Source organism: Schistocerca piceifrons, chromosome 7 (genome assembly GCF_021461385.2).
Source record: "Schistocerca piceifrons isolate TAMUIC-IGC-003096 chromosome 7, iqSchPice1.1, whole genome shotgun sequence".
NCBI classification, from domain to species: domain Eukaryota; kingdom Metazoa; phylum Arthropoda; class Insecta; order Orthoptera; family Acrididae; genus Schistocerca; species Schistocerca piceifrons.
In genome coordinates this window covers 276,583,902-276,608,305 of record NC_060144.1, presented here as the reverse complement: position 1 = coordinate 276,608,305, position 24,404 = coordinate 276,583,902, and the positions used below count along the sequence as shown (strand labels likewise).

Here is a 24,404-nt window from a genome sequence, read left to right as displayed (position 1 = left end):
TACACTAGAATTCCGTTCTAGCTTCCCGAAGACACCGACACATTGCTGGCCAAACATCCTCTATCACCTCGCATTGTTGACCTCACTTCTGTTCCTTAACAGAACTGAGAAGACAGTACTCGGAGGGTTTCTCACCCAAATGTTCTGACCTTCTCCGCAGTGGCACGAGCAGTGTTGCAAGTAATACTGTATTCCTGACGAAAACAGTGTGAGAGGGGGGGGGGGGGGGGGGGCTCACCTGGAGAAGATTCCATACGTTGGAGCATCGCGCAGTCTGCTGCACATGTAGATTAACCTTGCTGCACTGATTGGCCTCGGCATGCAAATGTGTTCTGATCCACACTTTGCTGTAATCCTCGGGGTTCCACAGATGCAGCGGAGACCCCACAACTGAAATAAAGGGAAAGATTGCAAACAGAAAGCGGATTCCACAATGTTTATAACTAAGTCCATTGTGCTGGTGCCTCTTTAACAGTCTAATGTGCGAATAGAGAGTTTCTCATCACAAACAATTCTAATTCCAGGACTTGAAGAAAATAAATACAGACAGCCGTAATTTTACTGATTATCTTATTTAACTACAAGTTTCCGTGTCTGATTGGCACTATCTTCAGGCTCATGAATGAACGGACACAACCAAACTTACAATAGACAAATGTGATATGCAACACCAGTTGTCACTATTTAAAATAAATTAACCACATATATGGGTTAGTAAAAAGTATGAGAAGAGAGATCATAGAAATCCAGACGGTAAAGTAAAATGCATGACGTACAGCGTTGGTCACAGTATTCTCATGTATCCATTAACTGTATCAATAAAAACCGTTTAAAGTACAATGATACCATAATATTGCACAATAAAAAGTAAAGGTTCTCATATTTTAGTAATTAGAGCAACCTTCATTGAAAAATACTCTATTACACGCACTATAAGGCATTTAAATTACAGGTACATACTCCAAAAAAAAAAAAAAATACGCTTTCGACCTTGGACTCTTACTTTGACCTAAACGCATGGTTACTTTCAGGTTGTATGGTTTTTCTAACGGTTATCGTATTCTTTCATACTTCAAATACAGTGCTAGAGTTCGTTTTCCTTACTCCTTTCTCGCGTTTTATGCCTTCATTATTCCTGCTCCTTATTTTTCGATATTTAAATATTGAGACAGATTCTTTGTATTCAGGACGTTTAAGTACGACCACTGTTTGTACGAGATTATTCCGTGTATTCTTCAATTAAGGTTTCTCTAATTACTACAGTATGAGAACGTCTACTTTATTTCGTAAGTTACGTTAGCATCGTGTTTTAAGCGGTTTTTACTAATACAGTTAATGGGTACGTTATAATTCTGTGACCAATGTCGTGTGTAATGCATTATAATTTACCGTCTTGGTGTATTGATCTCTCTTCTTATACTTTTTACAAGTGCATGTGTATGGTTAATTTATTTTAAATAATGAGAACTGATATTGCATATCAGAATTGTCTATTGTAAGCCTGATTTTACCGATTTATGCAGGGGTCTGAAGACGGTGCCAATAAGGCACCGGAACTGTTTGTCAAATTAGATAATTTATAAAATTACGGCTTTCCGTTTTTATTTTCTTCGAGTCTTCGACAAGCTGCAATCCCATTGTATTTACGCAAAGTGGAACTACAGTTGATTTTACGTTTTCAAGAATGTACTCTCCACTGTTATCAAAAATAACCTCTGAAACAGGCTCTTACATTTAGAAAAGCGATCATATATTTTTCTTTGATTATTTCTCTCTTCAGGCATTCAGCTTACAATGTCACAAGCCATTTTTTACTCTTTAGTATATCAGTCTCTTTCATGAAGTGTCTGATTTCTTCACTGTCATTCTAAATTAACGTTTGCTTCAAATTGTCACTAAGGATCTGACAGAACTGTTTCCTAGCAATTTGGTTAGTCATTCTGCTTGACTCTCTTCTGGGAACCAATGAAACGTCTCTAAAGCACACTTCTGAAATAGCTTTATTTACTTCATTCATGCAAGCACCACTGATTTCCTTCAGTTGTTCAGTAACGCTTACTGACCTCGAAATGTTTCTAAATGATGAGCGCATGTTGGCCCTGTCCTTTGGGAGGTACTGTGACAGGATATTACTGTCTTCAAGAACGCCACAAAGCAGTGCAAGTTTACATAGGAACTTTCGAGATGATAGTGTTTTCTGCAACCCCTTATGAGCGGATACTATTCTCTTCAAGAGCGTCACAGTACAGCGCAATGTTTCATACGAACTCACGACTTGATAGAGTTTTTCGTAACCACTTCAAATATTCCCTTACATTTAGTTTTCTTGTTATGTCATTAGAATGTGCATCCAAAGCCTGGTAAGTCTTCCATGCTGCTTGCGCTGATCTAAAGCTTGAGGCCACCCAGTGCGCTGAGAATACTTCGGGTATCTTCAAAGTTCTTCACCTGACTCTTGTGCAACAACTGACAGTTCATGTTGCATAATGATGGCATCATGCATACAGCTTATTAAGAAATTGTTGATATGATTCAAACCCAGAACCTGTTCAACTTGATCAGCAATCTCTAATCCAAATCGGTAGCACAAACAACGCCATTTGAGCAGTTTGTTACTTGTTCCTGAGTCGTTCTAAAACACCTGAATTCCTAGCTAGTATTACACCATCACTACAGGTTCCAATCAAACTGTCATTCAAGTAGTTCGAAGACAAATATTCTGCGACAGATATTTTATAAGTTCAGCCTCTGTTTTTTTACGTTTCCTTTTTAATGTTCAGTAACATCCGGGTAGAAGGCGTTTCCTTTACCATCCCTAACTTCTAACCTTAAATACACTATTCAAATAGACTGTGAAGCCACCGTTGTAGACTCATCAATGAATGCAGAGGTTTTGTAATTCTTCGATATTATGGATCATAGCGTACGCAATGCAGTCTGTGATGTTCGCACAACTGAGTTTACTATGCAGTGTTTCGTCCATGTGGAGACAATTTTGAATTTGCAAATCCACAAGCTTGTGAAAGACTAAATATGGTTTGTTTCTCCTTGCTTCAAAATATGCTGTGCGAAACACTCTCCTTACACTTCGAAAAATGGCATTATCCTGCTCAGTTACTCGTCTTTTCAGAACACTGTCGCGTCTCGTTTTTCCTTGTCTGGAAGCAGTTAAATGGGTTTCGGAATACCTGTGTTTATTATTCTTTTCTCTCAATGATATTTGGGATTGATCACTTCCACAAACTGGACCCACCGAAATACTACTCCGTTCTTTAGAAATGCACATTTCCTATGAGTTACTCATCTTTATATTCTGCACTGAGCACCCCAACTTATCTTACCTAAACTTCACCCAAGCGTATTTCGTCTTAAATTCCCTCCACGTACTATTATTCCAGGAAACAGGATTACGAATTGCGTTTTGAAAATTCAAATAACAATGAATTGCATCACATGATTGCATTTTATCTTCAGCAATGCCCTTTCCGATGTTACTATTCTTACACGATGTAGATGGGTCCGTATCAGTTTCACATCATTTCGAACCACGCAGAACATCTTCTGTAGCTGAAAACCTGGATCTAGATTTACCGAAATAATCTGCTATACTAATCTACTGTACAAGGTTTCATACTTGAAAGAGACGTCTTTCAATTGCTAGCACAATTTATAGACTTCTCGTAAAACATAATACACTGGGCATTAAAAGAGCGAAGTTACATTTAGAATCGCAGAAGTCAACAGAACTGTCTGCTACAATGCCTATAACTTCACTGAGAAGAAACGTAAACCTCTATAAGTTCTATAAGTAACGAAAGTGGTGTTCTGTAATAAGAAAATGTTCTCCATATGAAGTAGTGTAGGGATGATGTATCCATCGGGAAAAAGTTGTGGGGACGGCAGTAGCCCTCCAATACGGCCCTGGTTGCAGGGCAGCACTTACTGTCTGTGCAGGTTCAAAAAAATCTGAATCTTTCCTTGTTACATTCCGTGGATGCAGTTGGAGGGCGACCGCTACTAGGCTTATCATGGGTACTTGTGTTTCCATCTGTGAAATACTTCACTCATCTTGCAGGTGGTCATCTTCATAGGTACAGTAATGTCTGAGGTGAATTTCAGCAGCTCATTGTCCTCTTTCACAAGGGATTCAATGAAACCACCCTGCCAAGAACAAACAATGATGTCTGTCATTTTGGAATTATTGCCTGTCATCACGTAACGGACGGTAATGACGTTGCAATATGGCATCATGTTGTGTGAAGTCAGTAGTTTGTGATCCTGCAGTCGTTTTTGTTACATTGCTGGAATTTTAATTTTAACTCAGGGTTGCTCACAGCTTCCAGCATGGCCTTCACAGGATAATGAATGAACCAGCAAATAAGTTACAAGCAAATTTTATGTGAAGAGACGTGTTGGTGTGACTTATACTAAGACGTTTTGCAGTAGTCAAGTAGACTTTTCAAGGAGCAATAGAGAGGATTGGCTGCGGGATCAAAGATACGCAAAACGTTATTGAGCATGTTTTACATGGTGCTCTAGTTTGTATACCTGCACGATGATCACAAGACTGGAAGCTGTAGAGGGCAGCAGAAGGATGGTAGAACGTAGATAACAGGAAAAAGTATGATATGTATGAAAAAGTATGATAGACGATACAATTTTCATCCAGGAAGTTCCTTAAGAACTGGAAAATAAAACATTGCATAGTTAAACATGGGTAACTTTTACAAATTTGATATATGAGTATAATTTGGAGAAATATTTCAAAATGATTTTTGTTTGTTTTGTTGGCAGGTACCTTAAAACAAAATCAAAAATGGATATATTCCAGTTTGGTGATGCTCTTAAAGAAGTGGTGTACTTCACTGGGCGTCTAGCCAGCTATAAAGCAGTTTGCATGAAGGAGAATGTTTTTGACCCTGAATCCAAGTGTTTTAGAAACAACTTTACGCATCTGGTATATTCAGTAAGTATTCCGAAGAAACATACAGAACTGTCAAATTAAGTAAACTAATTTCTTCGTGAGATTCAGATACTTTATTGTATGGGTAAACTTATTCAATAAGTTTTGAATCTAAATTAATTCTATAGACATTGTGTTGAGGAAAAGACGTGGTAGTTGACTATCGTCCGAACATCTCTTAATTTTCCGATCAGTCCTAAGGATATCAAAAAGTATGATCGGTTTCTGTTGCATACAATAAGCATCTTCAAATGTACTATAGACTGAGATCCGTGTAAGCAATGTAGCTGGAAAATCAAATCTATAAAAATTATAGGATTTTCCTTCTTTGGGAAGAATTTTATATAATCGTCTACATCAATATTCTCCCCTTCAAAATTGTCGCTTGTTTTCCGATTATGCCAGTCCTTTTCGCTATCCCTGGAACACATCTGGACCTCATCTTAGGAAATAGCTTTAGCTACCTCAGTGATGCCTTTTTAACTTTGTATATGCTTGTACATCGACGTCGCTTTATTTTTTTACCAGAGAAAAGTCAAGTGGGGCCATGTCTGGCGAGTATAGAGGCTGACGCTGAATTACGGTATTTTTTTGGCCAAAGGTTCACGAAGATGCAGCGAAGTGTAGGCAGGCGCATTGTGGTGCTGCAAAAGCCATGATTTGTTTCGCCGTAAATGTGGGAGGTTCTTTTTCTTCGGACTGCTTCACGCAAACGGCGTTTATGTTATGAGTAGTACTCCTTCCCGATCATTCGACCTTGCGGCGACAGCTCAGGTGTATTAAGTCGTTAGAATCTAAGTTCACACTGAGCATAACCTTTGCATCTTACCGCAATTATGAAGCCTTTCTCGATCTTGAGTCCTAGTTTCGGCGTCATATCCGTAAACCCACGGTTCACCACGTGTTATGACATCTTTCAGTTGTTTAACATCGTTGCTGACTTCATGCAAAGACTCCTGAGTGAAGTGCTCTCGCAGCTGCTTTGTTCGGAATTCTTTAAACTGTTGGCACAAATTTTGCTGTCACTCGTTTCATACCCATAACATCGGCAAAATTCCGTGGCAGGAGACAACTGACACATCAGCCTCATTAGTGAATTCTCCGATCGTGATTCGACGATCGTTTATAATCATTTATTTCACTTTTTTCACGAGATCAACGGTTTTCGATGTTCTGGTGCGTCCAGGATACTGATCATCATCATCATCATCATCATTATCTTCAAAGTCATCTTAGAAACGCTTATAGCACTCGTAAAATCCTGTTTAATCATGGAGGACTCATGAAAAGCACTATTTAATACTTCCAAAACTTTGCTATACTGTATTCCATTCATACGGCAAAACTTGAAATAACGACCGCTACTACTAAAAAACATGTAACTTTTTTCCGGCTGACAGCAGAATAAATATCCGATGTAGCTACCAATATACAGACACAGTGGCGTAGCTTAGCCCGGCTAACTGGAGAGTGTGTGACTCCCCCTCCCTCAGCACACAAACACTTCTACTAACTACGCATACTCACGGTCCGTGCTTACCTCCTCTCGACAGCGCAACGGCGCATTTAAATTGACATTGCCACCCATATCTTTTCTCACCAAAATTTTAATTGCAGGTGCTTGAAAATGGTGATAAAGCCGAAACAGTCTTTCGTAAATAAAGATCACTTATTATAAGCAGCTATTTGATATATCTACTATAATAATTAAATTTTTTGATACAGTCATGCAGTTTGTTATAAATTTGTTCATAAAAACTGTAAAAGTAATTAATCCAGAGTTTGAACTTCATCAGATCAATAATTAATTCGTTTCCAGCATACGAGGCATGTTTATACACTGATGCAGGTTCTTCAGCACAATTTTCACTTTCAATAAAATGCCAGCAGCAGTTGCAATTTTCATTTTACACAACACGTTTCGTTCCCCACCGCCATTGACCAGTGATTCTTTACATTTTATCGAGAAACAAAGTACACAGTGGAATTATTCATGTAGAGAAGAACGTAGCAAAATGTATCATCAAGTGTAATACAATGATGTTGAAGAACAACACGTCCACGAACTTCACCATACCAATATAATAACATAAATAATCTGATATAAAAACTATTAAGGAAATAGATACAGGTAATGTAAACAAAATAATGTTGAAAACATCTCTGCTACAAACGTTATTAAGCTAGCATTATAACATAAATAATGTTGTAAAAATTGATGCACAATATGAGAAATCGGTGTATGTAACGTGACCTACCATGTCGTAAGCCCTGAAAACAGGGAACGATTGATGAGAACTGCAAGGAAGTTGGAGGGGCAAGTTACAGGGGGGCCTGCAGAGGGCCGAGAGGTAAGCAGGGTGTGCAGGTAATAATAAGAATATAGGTGCAATGCTATAAATGTAAACGTGATATCCACCCACTGGCCATGACGGGTCCATCTGTTCATGTCATCATGATGGAGAGCTTTTATATCATTCTTCCTGTTAACTGGTGATAAACCATCTAGCTTCTCGTGTCTTTCAGTGATGGTATTCTATTGTGCCAATACATAGCATACACTACATTCATAAATGTAATCAAATTGAAGAGGAGTCAATAGTTTACAGAGTTGCAACATAGGGTTCAAAAGATCGTGGATGCAAGGTGGAGGAGCGTTGGACAACGTTATAAAAATAAAGTACTGGCTTATTTGGTATTTACCGTATTAACGTAGCTACATAAAAAAATACTGTGATATTATGAAAAGAATAAGGACAACAGACGACACTCAGAGAATATAAGTCGAATGAAGAGTCGATCATGGAAACCAGTGATGGGAAACAGGTGGAAACAGCAAAGCGTATCTCTGCGCAGAAGCACGATATTTGTAAAACACTCAGCCTGAAGGACTCTTGTAGGTGTCTGTGTAACAAAAAACGATCTTTTGAACCCTAAGTTGTATGAAGCCCGTTTGCAACTCTGTAAACTATTGACTCCTTTTCAGTTTGATTACATTTATGAATGTAGTGTCTGCTGTATATTGGCACAATAGAATACCATCACTGAAAGACACAAGAGGATAGATGGTTTATCACCAGTTAACAGGAAGAATGATACAAAAGCTCCCCATCATGATGGCGGTGGTCTGGAGACCAACATAGGGCTTAACTTTCTTAACACAGTCCTCAGCAGAACCAGTACAGCTATACCAAACATGGAACTGACATGCTAGGTAAAGGAATGGAATATAGTCTTCATAGCAAACCAGCACAATCCTACGCCACACATCTTGTTTAGCTACTGACAAAATTAAAGCTAGTAAAAGTCAGTAAATTAAGCTTGCAGTCACAGCTGATAAAATCTTCTCCAGTGATTTTAATACTAAGTGATTTCTTAATCATGAACATGCAATCTCCAGTAGAATAAATCCTAAATTATCACTCAGGAATTCCCTAATACGAAAGCAAGTAGGTAGAAGACAGTGGTTGTTAGTCATGAAACAGAATATATTTCTAAGACAATTGTTTTGCAGAATATAACATCATAGAGATAACGTCCATTCCCATCACTACCTTTAAAACCCACATTCCAAAGGCTAGATTTTTCCTTAACGAATTTGAAAAAATGTTTCTAAAATAATGAATATATTGACTGCAGGACTGAGGACACAGTTTAAAATATATTAAGAAAATGTGCCAATAAGACTGATTGTTTATGCGGTTGACAGTACAGACAATAGACACTTCATCATGCAGCTGACGCATTTGGCTATGAAGCAGTTGAGAAACAACTTTTTCACTGAATAATTTCTTTAAAATATTTTCAGAAAGGTTGTAGTGCAGCCAGCATGTGCACACCCCCATTCCCGCGGTGTAGCCGTGGTGGGAAACGAGTGTCTCGTTCATAACAGATGAAACACACAGCTAGTAGGCGACAGCAAAGTGAGGCAGCCCACGTCCGTTCCTTTGGAACAGAGGGGTGGACTCGCCCATTGCTGAGAACGAGAATGCGATTCTGCGCACATAACAAGTAGTCTTGTGCAAGCTGTATCACACATCGCACGTTACTATCCCCCTTTGTACTAGGGCGTAGGATGGTAGAAAACTGAAAATCTCCACCCACCAGGCGTCTTACAGTGATGATCTTGTTCCTACACAGAAGTAGCACTTATCAGACACCGAAGTTTTCTTTTTTTAATTCCATGTAAGATAGCCATGACCACACCTCTCAAATACATCACACTAGCTATTAATAATTTTGGCCCCATATAGCTGTAACGTAGTGGCATCTGATACACCAGTGGGGCTACGGTAATCGTAGTCGGTTAATTATTATTACTTTTTATCGTGATATGAGCTAAGTGCATTGCATTCCCCGTAAATCTTTCCTTAACTTGGGAGACAGTGTGATATTTAGTATGAGATATGCTGGTGCAATGTGCTCCTCAACTACAAATTAGACATTTTTAACTTCAAGAAACGTTATGTAGCATTGAACAGTAAGACTTCTGTAATACACGTCTATTGCTCTAGCAATATCTCTGCTTCAGAAATATCGATGCACAGACGTTTGAGCGCATGACTGCACAACAAGAATAATTTCAATGTTTAAAACTGACCTCCCCTCATGAACCATGGACATTGGCTTTGGTGGGGAGGCTTGCGTGCCTCAGCGATACATATAGCCGTACCATAGGTGTAACCACAACGGAGGGGTATATGTTGAGAGGCAGACAAATTTGTGGTTCGTGAAGAAGGGCATCAGCCTTTTCAGTAGTTGCAGGGGCCACAATCTGGATGATTGACTGATCTAGCCTAGTAAGCTAACCAAAACGGTCTTGTTGTGCTGGTACTGCGAACGGCTGAAAGCAAGGGGAAATTACAGTCGTAATTTTTCCCGAGGGCATCAGCTTTACTGTATGGCTAAATGATGATGGCGTCCTCTTGGGTAAAATATTCCGGAGGTAAAATAGAAACGATCACAATTGTGATCGTTTCTTATTTTTCGTTACTGATAATAACTTGATATCAGTGCCTATGAGTTTAATTTGTACACCACAGCACTGAAGATGATCACTATGTGATTGAAAATCGATTTTTCTATCAATGAACTATCAATATCACGCCCAACGCTGACCTTCCTTTTAATTTCGTAGAAATGTTGGAACACATGAGGCAATACTGACCCTACGACTTATCTCAGAAAATAGATTAAGGAAAGGCAAACCTACGTTTCTAGCATTTGTAAACTTAGAGAAAGCTTTTGACAATGTTGGCAGGAATACTCTCTTTCAAATTCTGAAGGTGGAAGGGGTAAAACACAGCGAGCGAAAGGATATTTACAATTTGTACAGAAACCAGGTGGCAGTTATAAGAGTCGAGGTGCATGAAAAGGAAGCAGTAGCTGGGAAGGGAGTGAAACAGGGTTGTAACCTATGCCCGATGTTATTCAATCTGTATATTGAGCAAACAGTAAAGGAAACAAAAGAAGAATTCGGAGTAGGAATTAAAATCCGTGGAGAAGAAATAAAAACTTTGAGGTTCGCCGATAACATTGTAATTCTGTCAGACACAGCAAAGGACCTGGAAGAGCAGTTGAACGGAATGGACAGTGTCTGGAAAAGTGGATAGAAGATGAACATCAACAAAAGCAAAACGAGGATAATGGAATATAGTCGAATTAAATCGGGTGATGTGAGGGTATTTGATTATGAAGTGAAACGCTTAAAGTAGTTAATGAGTTTTGCTATTTGGGGAGCAAAATCACTGCTAATAGTCGAAGTAGAGAGGATATAAAATGTAGACTGGCAGTGGCAAGGAAAACGTTCCTGAAGAAGAGAAATTTGTTAACATCGAGTATAGATTTAAGTGTCAAGAAGTCGTTTCTGAAAGTATTTGTATGGAGTGTAGCCATGTGTGGAAGTCAAACGTGGACAATAAATAGTTTAGACAAGAAAAGAATAGAAGCTTTCGAAATGTTGAGCTACAGAAGAATGCTGAAGATTAGATGGGTAGATCACATAAGGAGGTGTTGAATAGAATCGGAGAGAAGAGAACTTTGTGGCACAACTTGACTAGAAAGAGGGATCGGGTGGTAGGGCATATTCTGAGCCATCAAGGGATCACCAATTTAGTATTTGAGGGCAGCGTGGAGGGTAAAAATCGTAGAGGGAGACCAAAAGATAAATACACTAAGCAGATTCAGAAGGATATAGGTTGCAGTAGGTACTAGTAGATGAAGAAGCTTGCACAGGATAGAGTAGCATGGAGGGCTGCCTCAAACAAGTCTATGGACTGAAGCCCACAATTACAAAACTGATATGCATCTGACTCTGTAATTGCTTGATCTATAACTGTTTTTCAGTCTTCCAAAAATTATAACAAATAAAAAGGCACTGAAAGCGCATTGGTAATAATGTTCATTGCTTTTACTAGGGTAAATGCCGAACATGGGATAATGAACCTGTGTTTTCTTTTCATTCAGCAAAATTTGTATGTTGATTGACAATATAGTTGGGTCAAAACAAGTGTCATATTACCCCACTGTACAAACTAAGCTTGCTCATCACAAAAATAAAACAAAAACCAGAGCTATCTGCAGCTGACACCGCCACTTCCCAGCCTACCAAACAAAAACAGACAGTTTCCTCTTAAGGCACTGTCACCTATCTATCATCAAAAACTCTCTCAATATTAATCTACACAGTATTTTGTCAATCCTGCTCAAAGGCCATGTCTGGCTTGAGAATTAATACAGGTTTGTTTACTATCTTCCAGGATATTAATATAGGCGTACACAGAATAGGGTAGGATGGGGAGATGTGCCAAATGATTCTTTGGACGGAAAACCGCAGCAACAACATACAGTATTATCAGTCACCAAATTCGAATCGCTGGCTTTGAATTCATACTCACAATAAAACTCACATTTATAATTTTCGACTCACAAATAAGCGTCTTTTAATGCTTTACAATCCTTATAATAATAGTAGCCTTCTCCGTCGGTGGACGTAGCACTCCAGACTGACATCTTTGGGGCTCAGCACCATCTGTAGTCTGGGTTATCGCTAAGCCACTGAAATCAGGAGAATAAAGTGGTCTCTCACATGCCGCCACTCTTCCGCCCTCAGAATGTCAAGCAACGCCCTTTTCATAACAATACAACAATATTTTTTGCATAATAAACAAAGATATTTTCAAAAATAAGGGCAATAACTCAGTATTCTTTGTTTGTATTCTATAGCTCTATTCTATAAGGACAGATTTTCATATTATCATTTTCCATTCTACAAGTAACCCCAAATGGAGGATAAGGGCTACAACTTTTACTTCTAGAAGCTATTCTTCAAAACTCTATTTCAAGTTCAACCTCAATTTTTTTTATTATATAGAAATAACACTACCATCATCGTACAACTTTCTAACAACTCTTCAATGATCGTTTTATCTGATGTCTTAATTTACATCTTTGCCAAGTCCATTTGCATTTTCAGGAGAATAAGAGGCTACAGATGCTACGAAAGAGGCGTTGTGTATCACAGAGAGGTTTTAAATTGAAATTTCGAGAGAGTACTTTCCGGGAAAAGTTGTACAACATATTGCTTCCTTCCACATACGTATCGTCGCTACGAGAAAACGGGAGATATTAGTTCCAATACAAAGGCTTACTGACAATCATTCTTCCCATGCACCATTCGCGAATGAAGCGGGGAAAGAAGGATCGGTTTGTGGTACCGGAAGTACCCTAGGCCACACATAGTCAGGTGGCTTGCGCAGTACTGATATTGACGTAGATATAGAAATGTTTCTCATTTTCACCACTTCATAAGACATTTATTCTAACACTCTCATGAATGGTTGCTTATATCAATGAATCTGCAAGCATCAGGTATTTCAGTCAAAAGCTGAAAACGATTATATTCATCAATATAATTATACGTTCATTTACGGATTCTTTTTCTTTTCTGTCCAGTACTCTGTCAGCAAAATGCAATTCAAATTAGAATCAGCTTCCGCCTAAATACTTCAGTTTCCATCGTCAGCTCGTCATCTTGACGACACAACAACAATACAGGTTGTTCATTTTACCTTAAGACTTTGAAATATCTCGAAAACTACACATAGTATCAAAAACGTTATAGTTGAAATTTGTTTGTTTCCGACGGGGACATCCAATGACACCACACTCGACCCTTTCCCCATCCCACCCCGTGCGTGGATGGCCAGGGACAACTTTGAAATCTTCAATCGAAACCCTCGTTTCTTATTTCAGATTACGATTTTGCGGCAAAATCTGCATCCGCTTTGTCTGAAGCATTTTCTTCGTTTCGCCAAAGATGGCGCTGTAATCGGAGAAACGACACGCTACTCAATGGACCTTGAACATCCAGTGGCTTGTGACCCCACCTCCACGCTGCGAGGGTAGGGCACGCCAATATTTCATAGCCTCTAGTTGGAAATCGCATTCGCAACGATGTATTCCTCCGACATATCGAAAAGGGAGTACTGGTTGCACCACTCGATGCACTCGAGGCGAACGCTACTCAGCTTTTCCAATTAGAGTAACTGTTCAGACACCAACTTCAATCAACTTAGTGATACGCTTTTCAAATTACCGTACACGGGACAGAAGCATATCTACTGGAATGTCAGCACAAGCGTTTCTGATACCGTCGACTAAGTCTTCGCGGCCCGTTGGCGCTTGCTGGTACACCTTATCTTTTAAATATCCCCACAGAAAGGAGTACGGCGACATCAAATCCAAATTAATAGGGCCACCTTTACCATTCCACTGACTATGTAAATGCTGTCTAATACCTCCCGTTCTTAAGTTGCGAGATGCGCTGTGCAACCGTCATGTTGAAATCAAATACGTTGTCGGACGTCCAGGGCAACATCCTGCAGTAGTACCGGTAGCTCCTGTCCCAAAAACTTTCGATATCTGCGCCCATTCAACGTGGTGTCGATGAAATACGGACCATTGAGTTTGTTCCCCCCCCCCCCTTATGCCTTACCATACGTTAAGAGGCCAAGGACGTTGATGGCCATCTCAACGTAAACAGTGGGGATTGCCTACGCTCCAGTAATGTATGTTATGCCGGTTAGCGCTGCCATGGTTTGTCAACGCATACTCAATGGAAAATAGTATCGCGGCAAAGAACATGGGCGTCGTTTGCACCACCCGGTTATGAAAATCGGCGCCTTGAAGTTCTTGATGCAGTGACGCTTGGTATGGATCACACTAACGACGACGCAGTATTGTGACATATCGGAATCGCAGGGTAACTGCCGTGCGTTTACCGGTGGGTTCTGGTGCGCTGCCGCTACTACAGCTATTTCATTAGTTTCTGCTGTAACACGTTTCCTTCTTTTCCTTTTGCCGGTCTGCACGCTGCTGTCAGACATAAAGGCGTTCACAACCTTGTAAGAGCGAGCTTTCTCAGGAAAACGCTCGGCGCACAAGGCAACAACTGCCCCAACACATCTACATTCTCCGTAAATCAGGAGCACTTCAATTTTTTGTTCTGTGGTTGCAACATTTACCGTCCACATTCACTTCTCTCCTCCAAACGATAGGTAGGTGTGCAGGCAATACACACTGTGCAAGTATTGTAATGTTTAGTGCCGCTATCTGTTCTACGCCAGTAAGGGGACTACTTCTTTTTCCAAAAAATCAAAAAATAAACATATATGTCGGTGATATTTTTTCCACCGATATACCCCGATTAATCGATATCAAAACGGTAATATCGAAAGTCTATATTTTTGTTTTATATTTTTTTAGCAATTTTCGGTAAATATTTGAAGTTGTTCTTTTGAAACTATAGTAGAACATAATTTTACTTTCACTGTGTGAAGGAGTGTTACTACTTTTTGAGCTTTCATCACGTCCAATCCTTCTCTTGACTGTGTGGAGCAGGTATAAGTGGCACGAAAGAAGAAGTCCGACTGCACTGGCGGTAAATGATGGCGGTATGATTTGAATAACAAGATCTGCAGTGTGAAGAAGTAGCATCCAGTCGCGTTAAAAAACAATTTTTAACGCAACTCGTGTGCTGTTTCTTCACAATGGTATTCTTCAAAAACAGTTGCTGAAAATGACGAACAAAAATTTATATGACAAGGATGGTCTTTACACTGGGCGGAGACATGTGAGGGGCAATACTGACGTAATCAGCGCTTGGCGCTACCAGTAGAAACTGAAATGTTTAGATTCGCCAGTCAGGCGTCATGGCGATACATTAAAGCGTGTTCCATCTTTTTGTCATAGATCCAGCACCCAGCATTATGCTGGAAATAATTATGTAACTTCCAGAAACCATCTGAAGATGAACCTGAAAAGGTTCGAAAACCGGTTCATGGAATAAAACATAATTATTCAAAAAAGTGACTGCTTGCAGTTGTATATAAATTAATTACATTCGATTAACAGTCACGGGTCTAAAAGATCCGTAATGGATAAGCATAATGAACGTCTGGAAACCTCGTTGCCAGTTTTGTAAGGGACTCGTCGCTGTTGCTGTGGAGGACGAGTTGCAGTCATTGTTGAAACGTCCCATTAGAAAAATTTATTAATGACTGTGCTGATAAACCTCTGATGTTATTTCATTTTCAAACATCTGAGCAAAACTGAACGTACTCAGACATTTCTCTCTTTACTTATTCTGATCATCACTAAACCGACACACAATATTTTTTTGCGCAACGCAATCTGACTTTCAGTAATCCCTACAAAAGATTGGCCCTGACTAACAATAACCTATACCTTTCATGAATCACTTACCTCAGAAAATCTTCGTTACTCGAACTACTGCCATCCAGCGAGCGCCAATACTGCCACCTAAATGATTCTACTAACTACTGATAGGCATAGTTAGCAAATAAAAGATTTTGATAGAGAACAAACAATGTATTTACCTCAATAGTGTTCAAGAGTCATCATATATATATTTATCAATTCATGACATCCATTTTTACAAACTTCCTTTTTCTGGCGGAAACACGTCCAGATCGCTTATAGCAACTTATCAAAACTCTGCCATCTCTCTCTCCACATCCACCACCGCTGGCGGCTCACTTCCAACTGCACAACACTACGCGCTGTTCACTTCCAACAACCCAACACTACAATAGCGAATATTCCAACAATGTCAACCGGCCACAGACTGCACACAGCACAGTCAGTGATCAGAGCGCTACGTGGCGTTACTAACATAAAAACCTAAACAGCCTACTTACATTGTTAAGGTAGAAAAAAATTGGTGATTTCGTGAAACGGCTTCTGCTGCAGTACACCGCTAAGTTAATTGTTCCCTACCGCTATTACATACCTGTGCCCCAAGTCAGTTAACAGCATAGGAGAACGAAGGTCGTACAACACTCCAACAGTTAGTAACAAGTGAGTTGAGGTTTACTTACCTTTGTGACTTGTCGAATAGTGAAGTCTGCAACACAGCATGTAATATAACAGAAAATAGGCTCTCAGTGGCCAAGTGTAAATAATAGTAGGTGAATTTCTCAGTACATAGGAAATGCAATTTACAACAACTGTCTGTTCACTTATAAGAGTTCACTAAACGACGTTCCCTGTCTAAGTCAGCACTGGACGATGATCTATAAGCGTGTGGGCGAGAGCTCCTCTTCTATCTTCCGAATAGCCTTCTGCCCGTTGTCATCCGGTCATTGGCTAATTGTACTCGGCCGGCAATTGGCCGAGGTGAAGTCGATATCTTCATCATCCTCATCGCCGCCCGTCGTGCTGGTGGAACTCGCGATAGTGCTGAGCCTCTATGGCACCGGCTCCGGCTCGCATCTTTGCGCCTGTGGTGCTTTTGTCCTGACCGTGTCTTGTTCGGACGACTCAGCAGAGATCATTTATTAAATCACACATTGTTACAGAGACTGCGGCCTAATACGCGCTGTACCATGCACCCACAGTGCCGTAGCATGTTCTCTCTCATACCTTCACATCGGCCAGCCTGCATCCGAACAGAGTCAAAGGCAGCAAGAATAAGCTGCTCCAGAACCTCCCCATCTGAAATGGGCGCTGCATACAAGGTACTTTTGAGATAACCAGAAATCGCACGGGCTGAGAACCGTTGAGCGAGCAGGACATACAACTGGACCCCTTAGGGGAAGACACGGTTGAGATGCGTAGCGACATTAGCGGTGAAGTGGCCTGGAGCACCATCATTTATCGTCCAAGGGCTTCCTGTTCCCAAACAACGGTAAAGTCTTTATAGATGACAGTGCTCTGTGCCACCGGTACACGGTTGCTCGTCTTTGCTTTGAAGAACATTCTGGATAATTCGAGCGAATGATTTGGCAACACAGATCGCCATACATGAATCCCATTGAATATTTAAGGGGCATAATCGAGGGGGCAGTTAGTGTACAAAATCCTGCACCGTAATTATGGGCGGCTTTAGAGGTAGTATGGCTCAATATTTCTGCAGGCGACTTCCAGCGACTTGTTGAGCCCTTGAACGTCGAGTTGGTGCAATACGCCGGGCAAAAGATAGGTCTGACATGGAGTCAGGATATATCACATGACTTTTGTCACCTCAGTGTAAAGTTACACGAAAAACGTGCTGTCCTTAGCACACCTACACAAGCACCAGTTCTTCAACGAACATTTTATAGTCATGTAAGACACACAATCTATTTGGTTTCTGAAACACTGCCTTGACGAGGCCTGGTCATGAATCAGAAACAACACCTAAACGAAACGGATCTGCCCCGCAACGATCGTAACCGCGACTATCACACTGCCTAAGAAACCACGCTGTTTGAATGTAACTCGCCAGGTCGTAAAATAAATAACCGCATTACCTTGAGTTGCAGAATAGGTGCATAGAGAGGAGCTGTATATCCTAATTAAAATCACTTCGTCATTACAAGTTCATTACTACTTCCACGAATGGTTTCCTCTTTTTCTCTCAGTTGTATGTTAAGGGAGCAAAGCTCGCAAGCGCACATATCAGCACGAGCAAAACATCCTTCACTCCAGGGCAGCCGAAATGAAATAGATTGACGCAGAACGCTTTGTTTTCCTTCCAAACTGTAAAGCCATCAATGGTGACCATGCCCTCCCTAGACACTGGCCGACGCGTCGATTATCTCAGGCAGATACAATCGTGTATCAGAAGCAGCCGTGAATTGGCAGAAGTCGATCAATGTGCCACAGATATAACAGCAAAGCTCGCTGTGAGAGGAAGATACGTAAAAACAGAACATACTGAAGACTGCCGTCCATAACAGACACCTTTCCGGTGGAAAGTTCGAAGTAACATTTGTCTTAATTATATTTTTAATATAGTATTGTCGTACTACAAAAATTTATGTAAGTTAACTTGACATGCTATCAACGCTCTCAAATTATATTGCTTATCAGTTGCAGATGAAGTGCAAAGATTTATTCGATACCTGTCACTGGAGAGGTGAAGAGATAAACTGCTGTGACAATTTTTTGCCACTCCACTCAGACAGAGGGATTTGCTACGCCATCAACAATATAAATACATGGTGAGTGTCAGTCATTATTTTTCATTGTAAGTACAATCAGGAGACAAATAGTGTCTTTGTTGGTGAGTCCAAACTGAAGTAACAACACTCATCTTGTAAACTTGTTACAAAGAAATTTCCAAGCTCTGTCTCTTCTCACTCTTCCTCTCTCTCTCTTTCTCGCTCTCACTCACACACACACACACACACACACACACAAACGCACTACCCTACAATAAAGTTTTGATTTTGAAATATGAAATTAAGTCAATCAATGGACTCACAAAAAATGAAGAGGTTGGCCACAGAATCGGCGAGGAAAGGAATACGTGGTACCGAATGACTGGAGGAAGGAAGAGGCATCTTGTGTGAGTGTTAAGACACGATGGGGTAACTTCGATGATACTAGAAGGGTAAAAACTGTTATGGGAAGAAGACAGAAACATAACTACCAAACAATCGAGGACGTTGAATATGACGCTATAAATACCGAAACGGTGAGTATTATAATAGATGGTTCACCTGAGGAAGAAGGAATCTCCCTAACAATGGTAATCATGGAATTTGGGCCGACAAATATTGCTATAAGAAGGATAACTACGAATAAACTTTGGGTTATTATGCAGTTCATCGACGAAAGAAGGAAAGTTAGTAATATTTAGCAATATGAATGAATAGAGCAATATAAATTACTCAGGATGAAATAAATTGCAAATTCAAGGAAGTTAGACAAAATGGATGCACAAAAAATTTGAAGATATCTAAAGTAAAATGCCAACAGAAAGACATTCAACATTAGGAAAATCTAAACCGCTTCCTGAGACTTTAAAACCAAAGGCTTCCACATTAAGTACGCACACTTAATTTAACAAGAGAACTTAATAAAACCACCTTTTTAAATTTGGAAATTTGTGGTAAGTTCCTATGAGACCAAACTGCTGAGGTCATCGGTCCCTAGGCGTAATCTAACTTAAACTAACTTACGCTAAGGACAACACACACACCCATGCCCGAGGAAGGACTCGAACGTCCGACGGGGGGAGCCGCGTGAACCGTGGCAAGACGCTTCAAACCGCACGGCTACCCTGCGCGGCACACCTTTTTAGAATGGAGCACGACAGAATACCGAAGTTTGCCAGTAGATGCCATCCTGCTGAAAGACGAGAAGTTGGTCGACTCATGAAGAGGTGGCAAGAATACTGAGAACAGACTAATAGTCTTGATCCTACAAATTGAAGTAAGTGGAAAGAGTGCTACTGGACGGAGGAACAGCTTGCCAACATAAGTAGGATAGCTGCAGCAGTACAAGGACAGATAACGGTCTTATCTCAAGGTCACTTCTCTTTCTGATTTTACACCTGAGACAGTTGGGCCTGTTATCTTCAAGGTTACCTCCCTGCCCCATGGGAATCCCCACAACTCGGGCACTACTGTGTGGTACTTTCAGAACCATCGTCCTCCACTGATCTCGTTCAGTAGGTTGGCAGGAGCCTCTGGGCCAAAGGAACACATTAAAAAGCCTGGAAACCCATCCTCTTCTATCTGTTGTCTGTAGTTGGCAGTTGCACGAGCTTCGCCATTAAAGGTCTATACGCTGTTGCGAGAGGACCATTAGCAGCAGAGCTATCCTACTCGAAAAACGGAGGCAAATATTAACATAATTTATGGATTAAGAGACTTTCACATTATAATGTGTGGCTGACTTACTATAACGGAGGCCCGGGATAGCGGCCTCTACAGTAGTTGGGATAGTGTCGTGGTCTGCAGATCTGCTAACCTATTTCCGGGCTATTACCGTGTACGTCGGAGACGACACCCATTAAAGGCGCGAAGGCTTACATCACGGTCTCTCTGCAGCACAACGGCCTGTGACATCAGGGTACGTCTTGAGTTCGAATCAAGATGTTGGTTGATCAGCTCGCCAGGAACCCATCAGTGAGGTCCGCAGGTGGCTGGTTTTATGAGGCACCAAATTCTTTCCATCAGCATAGGCGAGGATGAGGCAGCAGCAACTCTCGTTAGCAGAGTGAATCAGATCTTGTTGGCGTTGAGTGTTAGGTGTATGTTAAGCTGTTTAGGAAACCTCTAAGACGCTATAGATTTTATCCCCGGTGACGTGCAGGGAAGGGAAACTACCCACAAGATAACGCAAATGTACAAGAAATAAAATAGCGCGAAGATTAGTGTCTAAGTTGAATTCACTAATAGTAACCCAGTCCTGTACCACGCCTCACACGGACATGTTAATGAAAGGAGCCATCAAATCAGTAAACGAAACTAGTGGTCACTATAAAAATATGGTTTATTGCCATAACACGTCTCACAGAATGATTTGCCCGCTAAATCAACTACTTAAACATCTGATAAGTGTACGACAGATTATAAATATGAACCAAAGCCTTAGTACTGGTGGATGGACACGTAAATAAACAAAGTGAAACTGTGTCGCAAGTACGCCCAATGATTCCTAAAAAAGTTAGTGATTTTAAAAAAAGGTTTATTTGAATACATGATGTATGTCCTTTCGGAGATGTCCAAAAGAACAGACACCATGCTTTCATATTATTGATTCGCCTGAATGGGCAATGGGTCCACTTTCTTCATTGCGGTTACACAAGTAGGTCCTACCTCTGAGGGGAATCTCAGAGTAGCGAGCATGGAAGAAATGGACAGGGACTGCGGACAGGTGACGATCCGTGGGAATGTGGGTCAGCCGCGAGGGGTACCGACGCATTTGCGATAAACACTGCGTCTTAGCTGATGCAGCGGTTAACGGAACTGGGTCATAAGCAAGATCTCGTACGATCGAATCCCGGTCCGGCACATATTTTCGCTCGTCGCCACTTTTCGCTCGTCGCCACTCATGTCGCACAAACTCCTGATGAAGATGATATCACAAATCTCTTCCATTTCCTTTTTCCTCCCTCCTTCTTCAATTAAATCATAAGGTAAGTCCTGGAAAAGCATGAAAGATGGTCTATAGTTTTTCTGTAGCACACCATGGGTACAACTAACTGGCTGCGTACGTTAGATCTGCTAAATGAAAGTCTGATGCAAATAAATTAACTTCGTCCTCCCCTCGTGTCAGTGGGTGCAGGACGGGCCTTAATATCCCGCACACTGACACTGGGCCGTAATTGACGTCTGAACTGGTCCCACACATGTTCTCTTGGAGACAGTACTGGGGATCTTGCTTGCCATTTGAGAACCTCGGTACAATAACACACAGTTAAAAGAGGCTAATGCCGTGTGTTGAATGACATTGTACTGTTGAAAAATGTCAACAAAGTCCATGAGACGTGACACGTAAGGACGCAGGATGTCTGTGATGTACCGTTGTGCTGTCAGAGTTCCCACGATCACTACCAGCCTTGACGTGGAGTCATATATGGCGACTTCACCCACCATGACGGCAGGCTAAAACTGCTGTGCCTTTCTAAGACATCTGAAGAATGGAACCTGTCACCAGGTAACCATCACGCCAACTACAGTCATCTAGGATAGTGCAGAACTGCGATTCATAGCTGAACACAATGTGGTGCCGTTCATCAGCAGTCCATGCTTCCCGGTGGCCGGGGAACGCCACTTCAAACGCAGCACTTGGTGTTGCATTAATCGCGGGCTACGCATGAGATGACGATTGCCCAGTTTGGCTACTGATAGTCTCCGATGAATCATGTGTGACCGCACAGAATGTTGTAGGTAGTCCATTACTTGTTCTGCAGATGTGAAGGGGTTACAATGTGCTTGGTTCTTAATACAGTGATACTCTCTTGTAGTCGTTGGACGGGGTTGACTGGAATCATGACTTGCCTGCTCCCATGATCCCGCGCATTCCAAATCGGTCTGTTGCCATATACAAATGCACCACAAATCTGGATACTGCACGATTCGATCAGCAGCCTAGTGGAAATCAACAATGAGGACACTGTGAAACTCTGTCAGGTACTAATAATGCTGTGTCACTCTAGTTCGCAGCATCTCCATGTCCTTCACTCAACATCTGATGCTGTTCATGAGTACTTATACGCGCTTGAAATTTCTAAGTTTTTACTTAAACTGCTTACTTAACTTTCTAAAACTGCTGAGTGAAATTTCTTAGACTTAACCACGAGATGAAATTGCTGAATGCAACTGAATTTGCTTAAACTGCTGAATGCTTTACTTTCTTTTATCATTTTAACACTGGCCTATAGAATTTTCCCTGACAAATACAACTCAAATTTAACTTATTTATTTATTACCCACAATATACATCATCTACCTCAAACGTGCTTCAAAAGTCATGATCTCATTAAATATACATCACTCGAAGCTCTCGCAGTTTCACAGTGGTTCCGAAAATCTAAGTGAACAGATCCCAAAAGGCAGACAAAGTACGATGTTATAAATGCAAAGTAATCCAACTGTGTAATTACATAGATAAGTGTCAGAGACGTCGTAAAAAAATGTTTATTTCTTTCAGTTAAATGACCAGATAGCTGTGTAATTCTGTGTTAGAGAAATATGGTACCGATGTGTAAAACTGAATAAGCAAATACCATATTAGCTACGGCTCTTTGCACTTACCACACGCATGGTACACAAAGTAGGCTACCCCCCCCCCCCCCCCCTGGCTACTGTGCAGACATAAAACAGATTCAGCGCAAAAGCAAGAACATTACCTCAGATGTTACAGATTAAACTGTGGAACGAAAGGTATCACCAGAATCCTTCTTTGTATCATTGCAGTTCAAAAATATTTCTAAAAATATTGCAAGTACAAAAAGTAATCACTCAAATGCCTGTCCTGTGGGCTAAACTATACTTCTTGTTGTAAGAATATTTCTGTAATCGCTCAGCGGTAAAAATGTGCCAAGTTTCGTAGTTATCGTCGTCCATAAGCAAAGGTCTCCAAAAATCGATGGTAAAAATGTGCCAACTGTCGTAGTTATCGTCGTCTATAAGCAAAGGTCTGCCAAAATCGATGTACTTAACTTATCATAAACAAAAGTAAAGAGCTATGTGTATAAATGTCCTAGTTATTACGTTCATTGCCGTGACCTTCAAAGTACTACACTGTAATGTTTTCTTGTGTTACAAAAATAACTGTCTCATTGTAGCTATGCCTCAAAAGTCATTACCAAAGCGTGTTTTACTTTTCAGAAGAACGCAGAAAAACTGTGCAGACATAAAACAGATTCAGCGCAAAAGCAAGAATAAAAATTGTGTCACTCGTTAGTAGTGTCGTAATGTAATTGTACAGCTGTCAGACAAACCAAACATCGTGTCATCGATGACCTCTCTGAAAGCATTTTAAATAAAAACAAATGTTTCTTCAAGTAAACCGAAATGTTGCAATAGAACCTCACTAGCAGTGTATGCTCAAAGAATCTGAACCTTATAGTCGTTATGTAACCGTGCAACTAACAAGCAAAAATGTACAATTGAGAGAATGGTAATGACGCGAAACCTGAATGTACGGTATTTTCAAGATTCCATCCTGTTATTTCGCACTCCTGAGGCGAACAGCTACTAACAGATCGATAGACAATATTTCCCTGTTCACTGATTGTTTCCATTTCCACACCGTTATTTACTGCCTGTTCCATATCCCTATGCCCAGTTACCAAATTATTGTCTTGAATATTTGTCTCTTCGTTACTAGGTGCTGCTAAAACAGCTACTCTCGCCGTCGCTGTCATTTCTCAATTTACTTTTAGCATAATGTTACGCTTGTGACACGCCTTGATTATCACAGTATTTCACAGGGTAACACACAAAAAAACAATTTGAAAAGCAAAAATAGGAAAATGGACTAAAACTGCACTTAAAATAATCAATATCGTATTAGCTGAAAAAGCGACTACAAGATACTTAGTGCAAATTCACATGCATGACACAACTGCTTTGCTCATTACAATATAGTACAACAATAAGAGACTACAACTGCAAAGCAAATTCCATATACAGTTACG

General features: G+C 40.6%; 1 protein-coding gene across 1 annotated transcript in view; it reads left to right on the top strand.

Moving 5' to 3' along the window:
- LOC124805627 overlaps window positions 1–8,177 on the top strand; it is a 41,531-nt gene extending 33,354 nt beyond the window's left edge. Inside the window, exons 4-5 of the mRNA XM_047266195.1 lie at window positions 4,795–4,966; window positions 7,998–8,177. Of these exons, the coding sequence (XP_047122151.1) occupies window positions 4,795–4,966; window positions 7,998–8,177 (352 nt within the window). The remainder of the gene's footprint in view (window positions 1–4,794; window positions 4,967–7,997) is intronic.
- The last annotated feature ends 16,227 nt before the right edge of the window (window positions 8,178–24,404 follow it).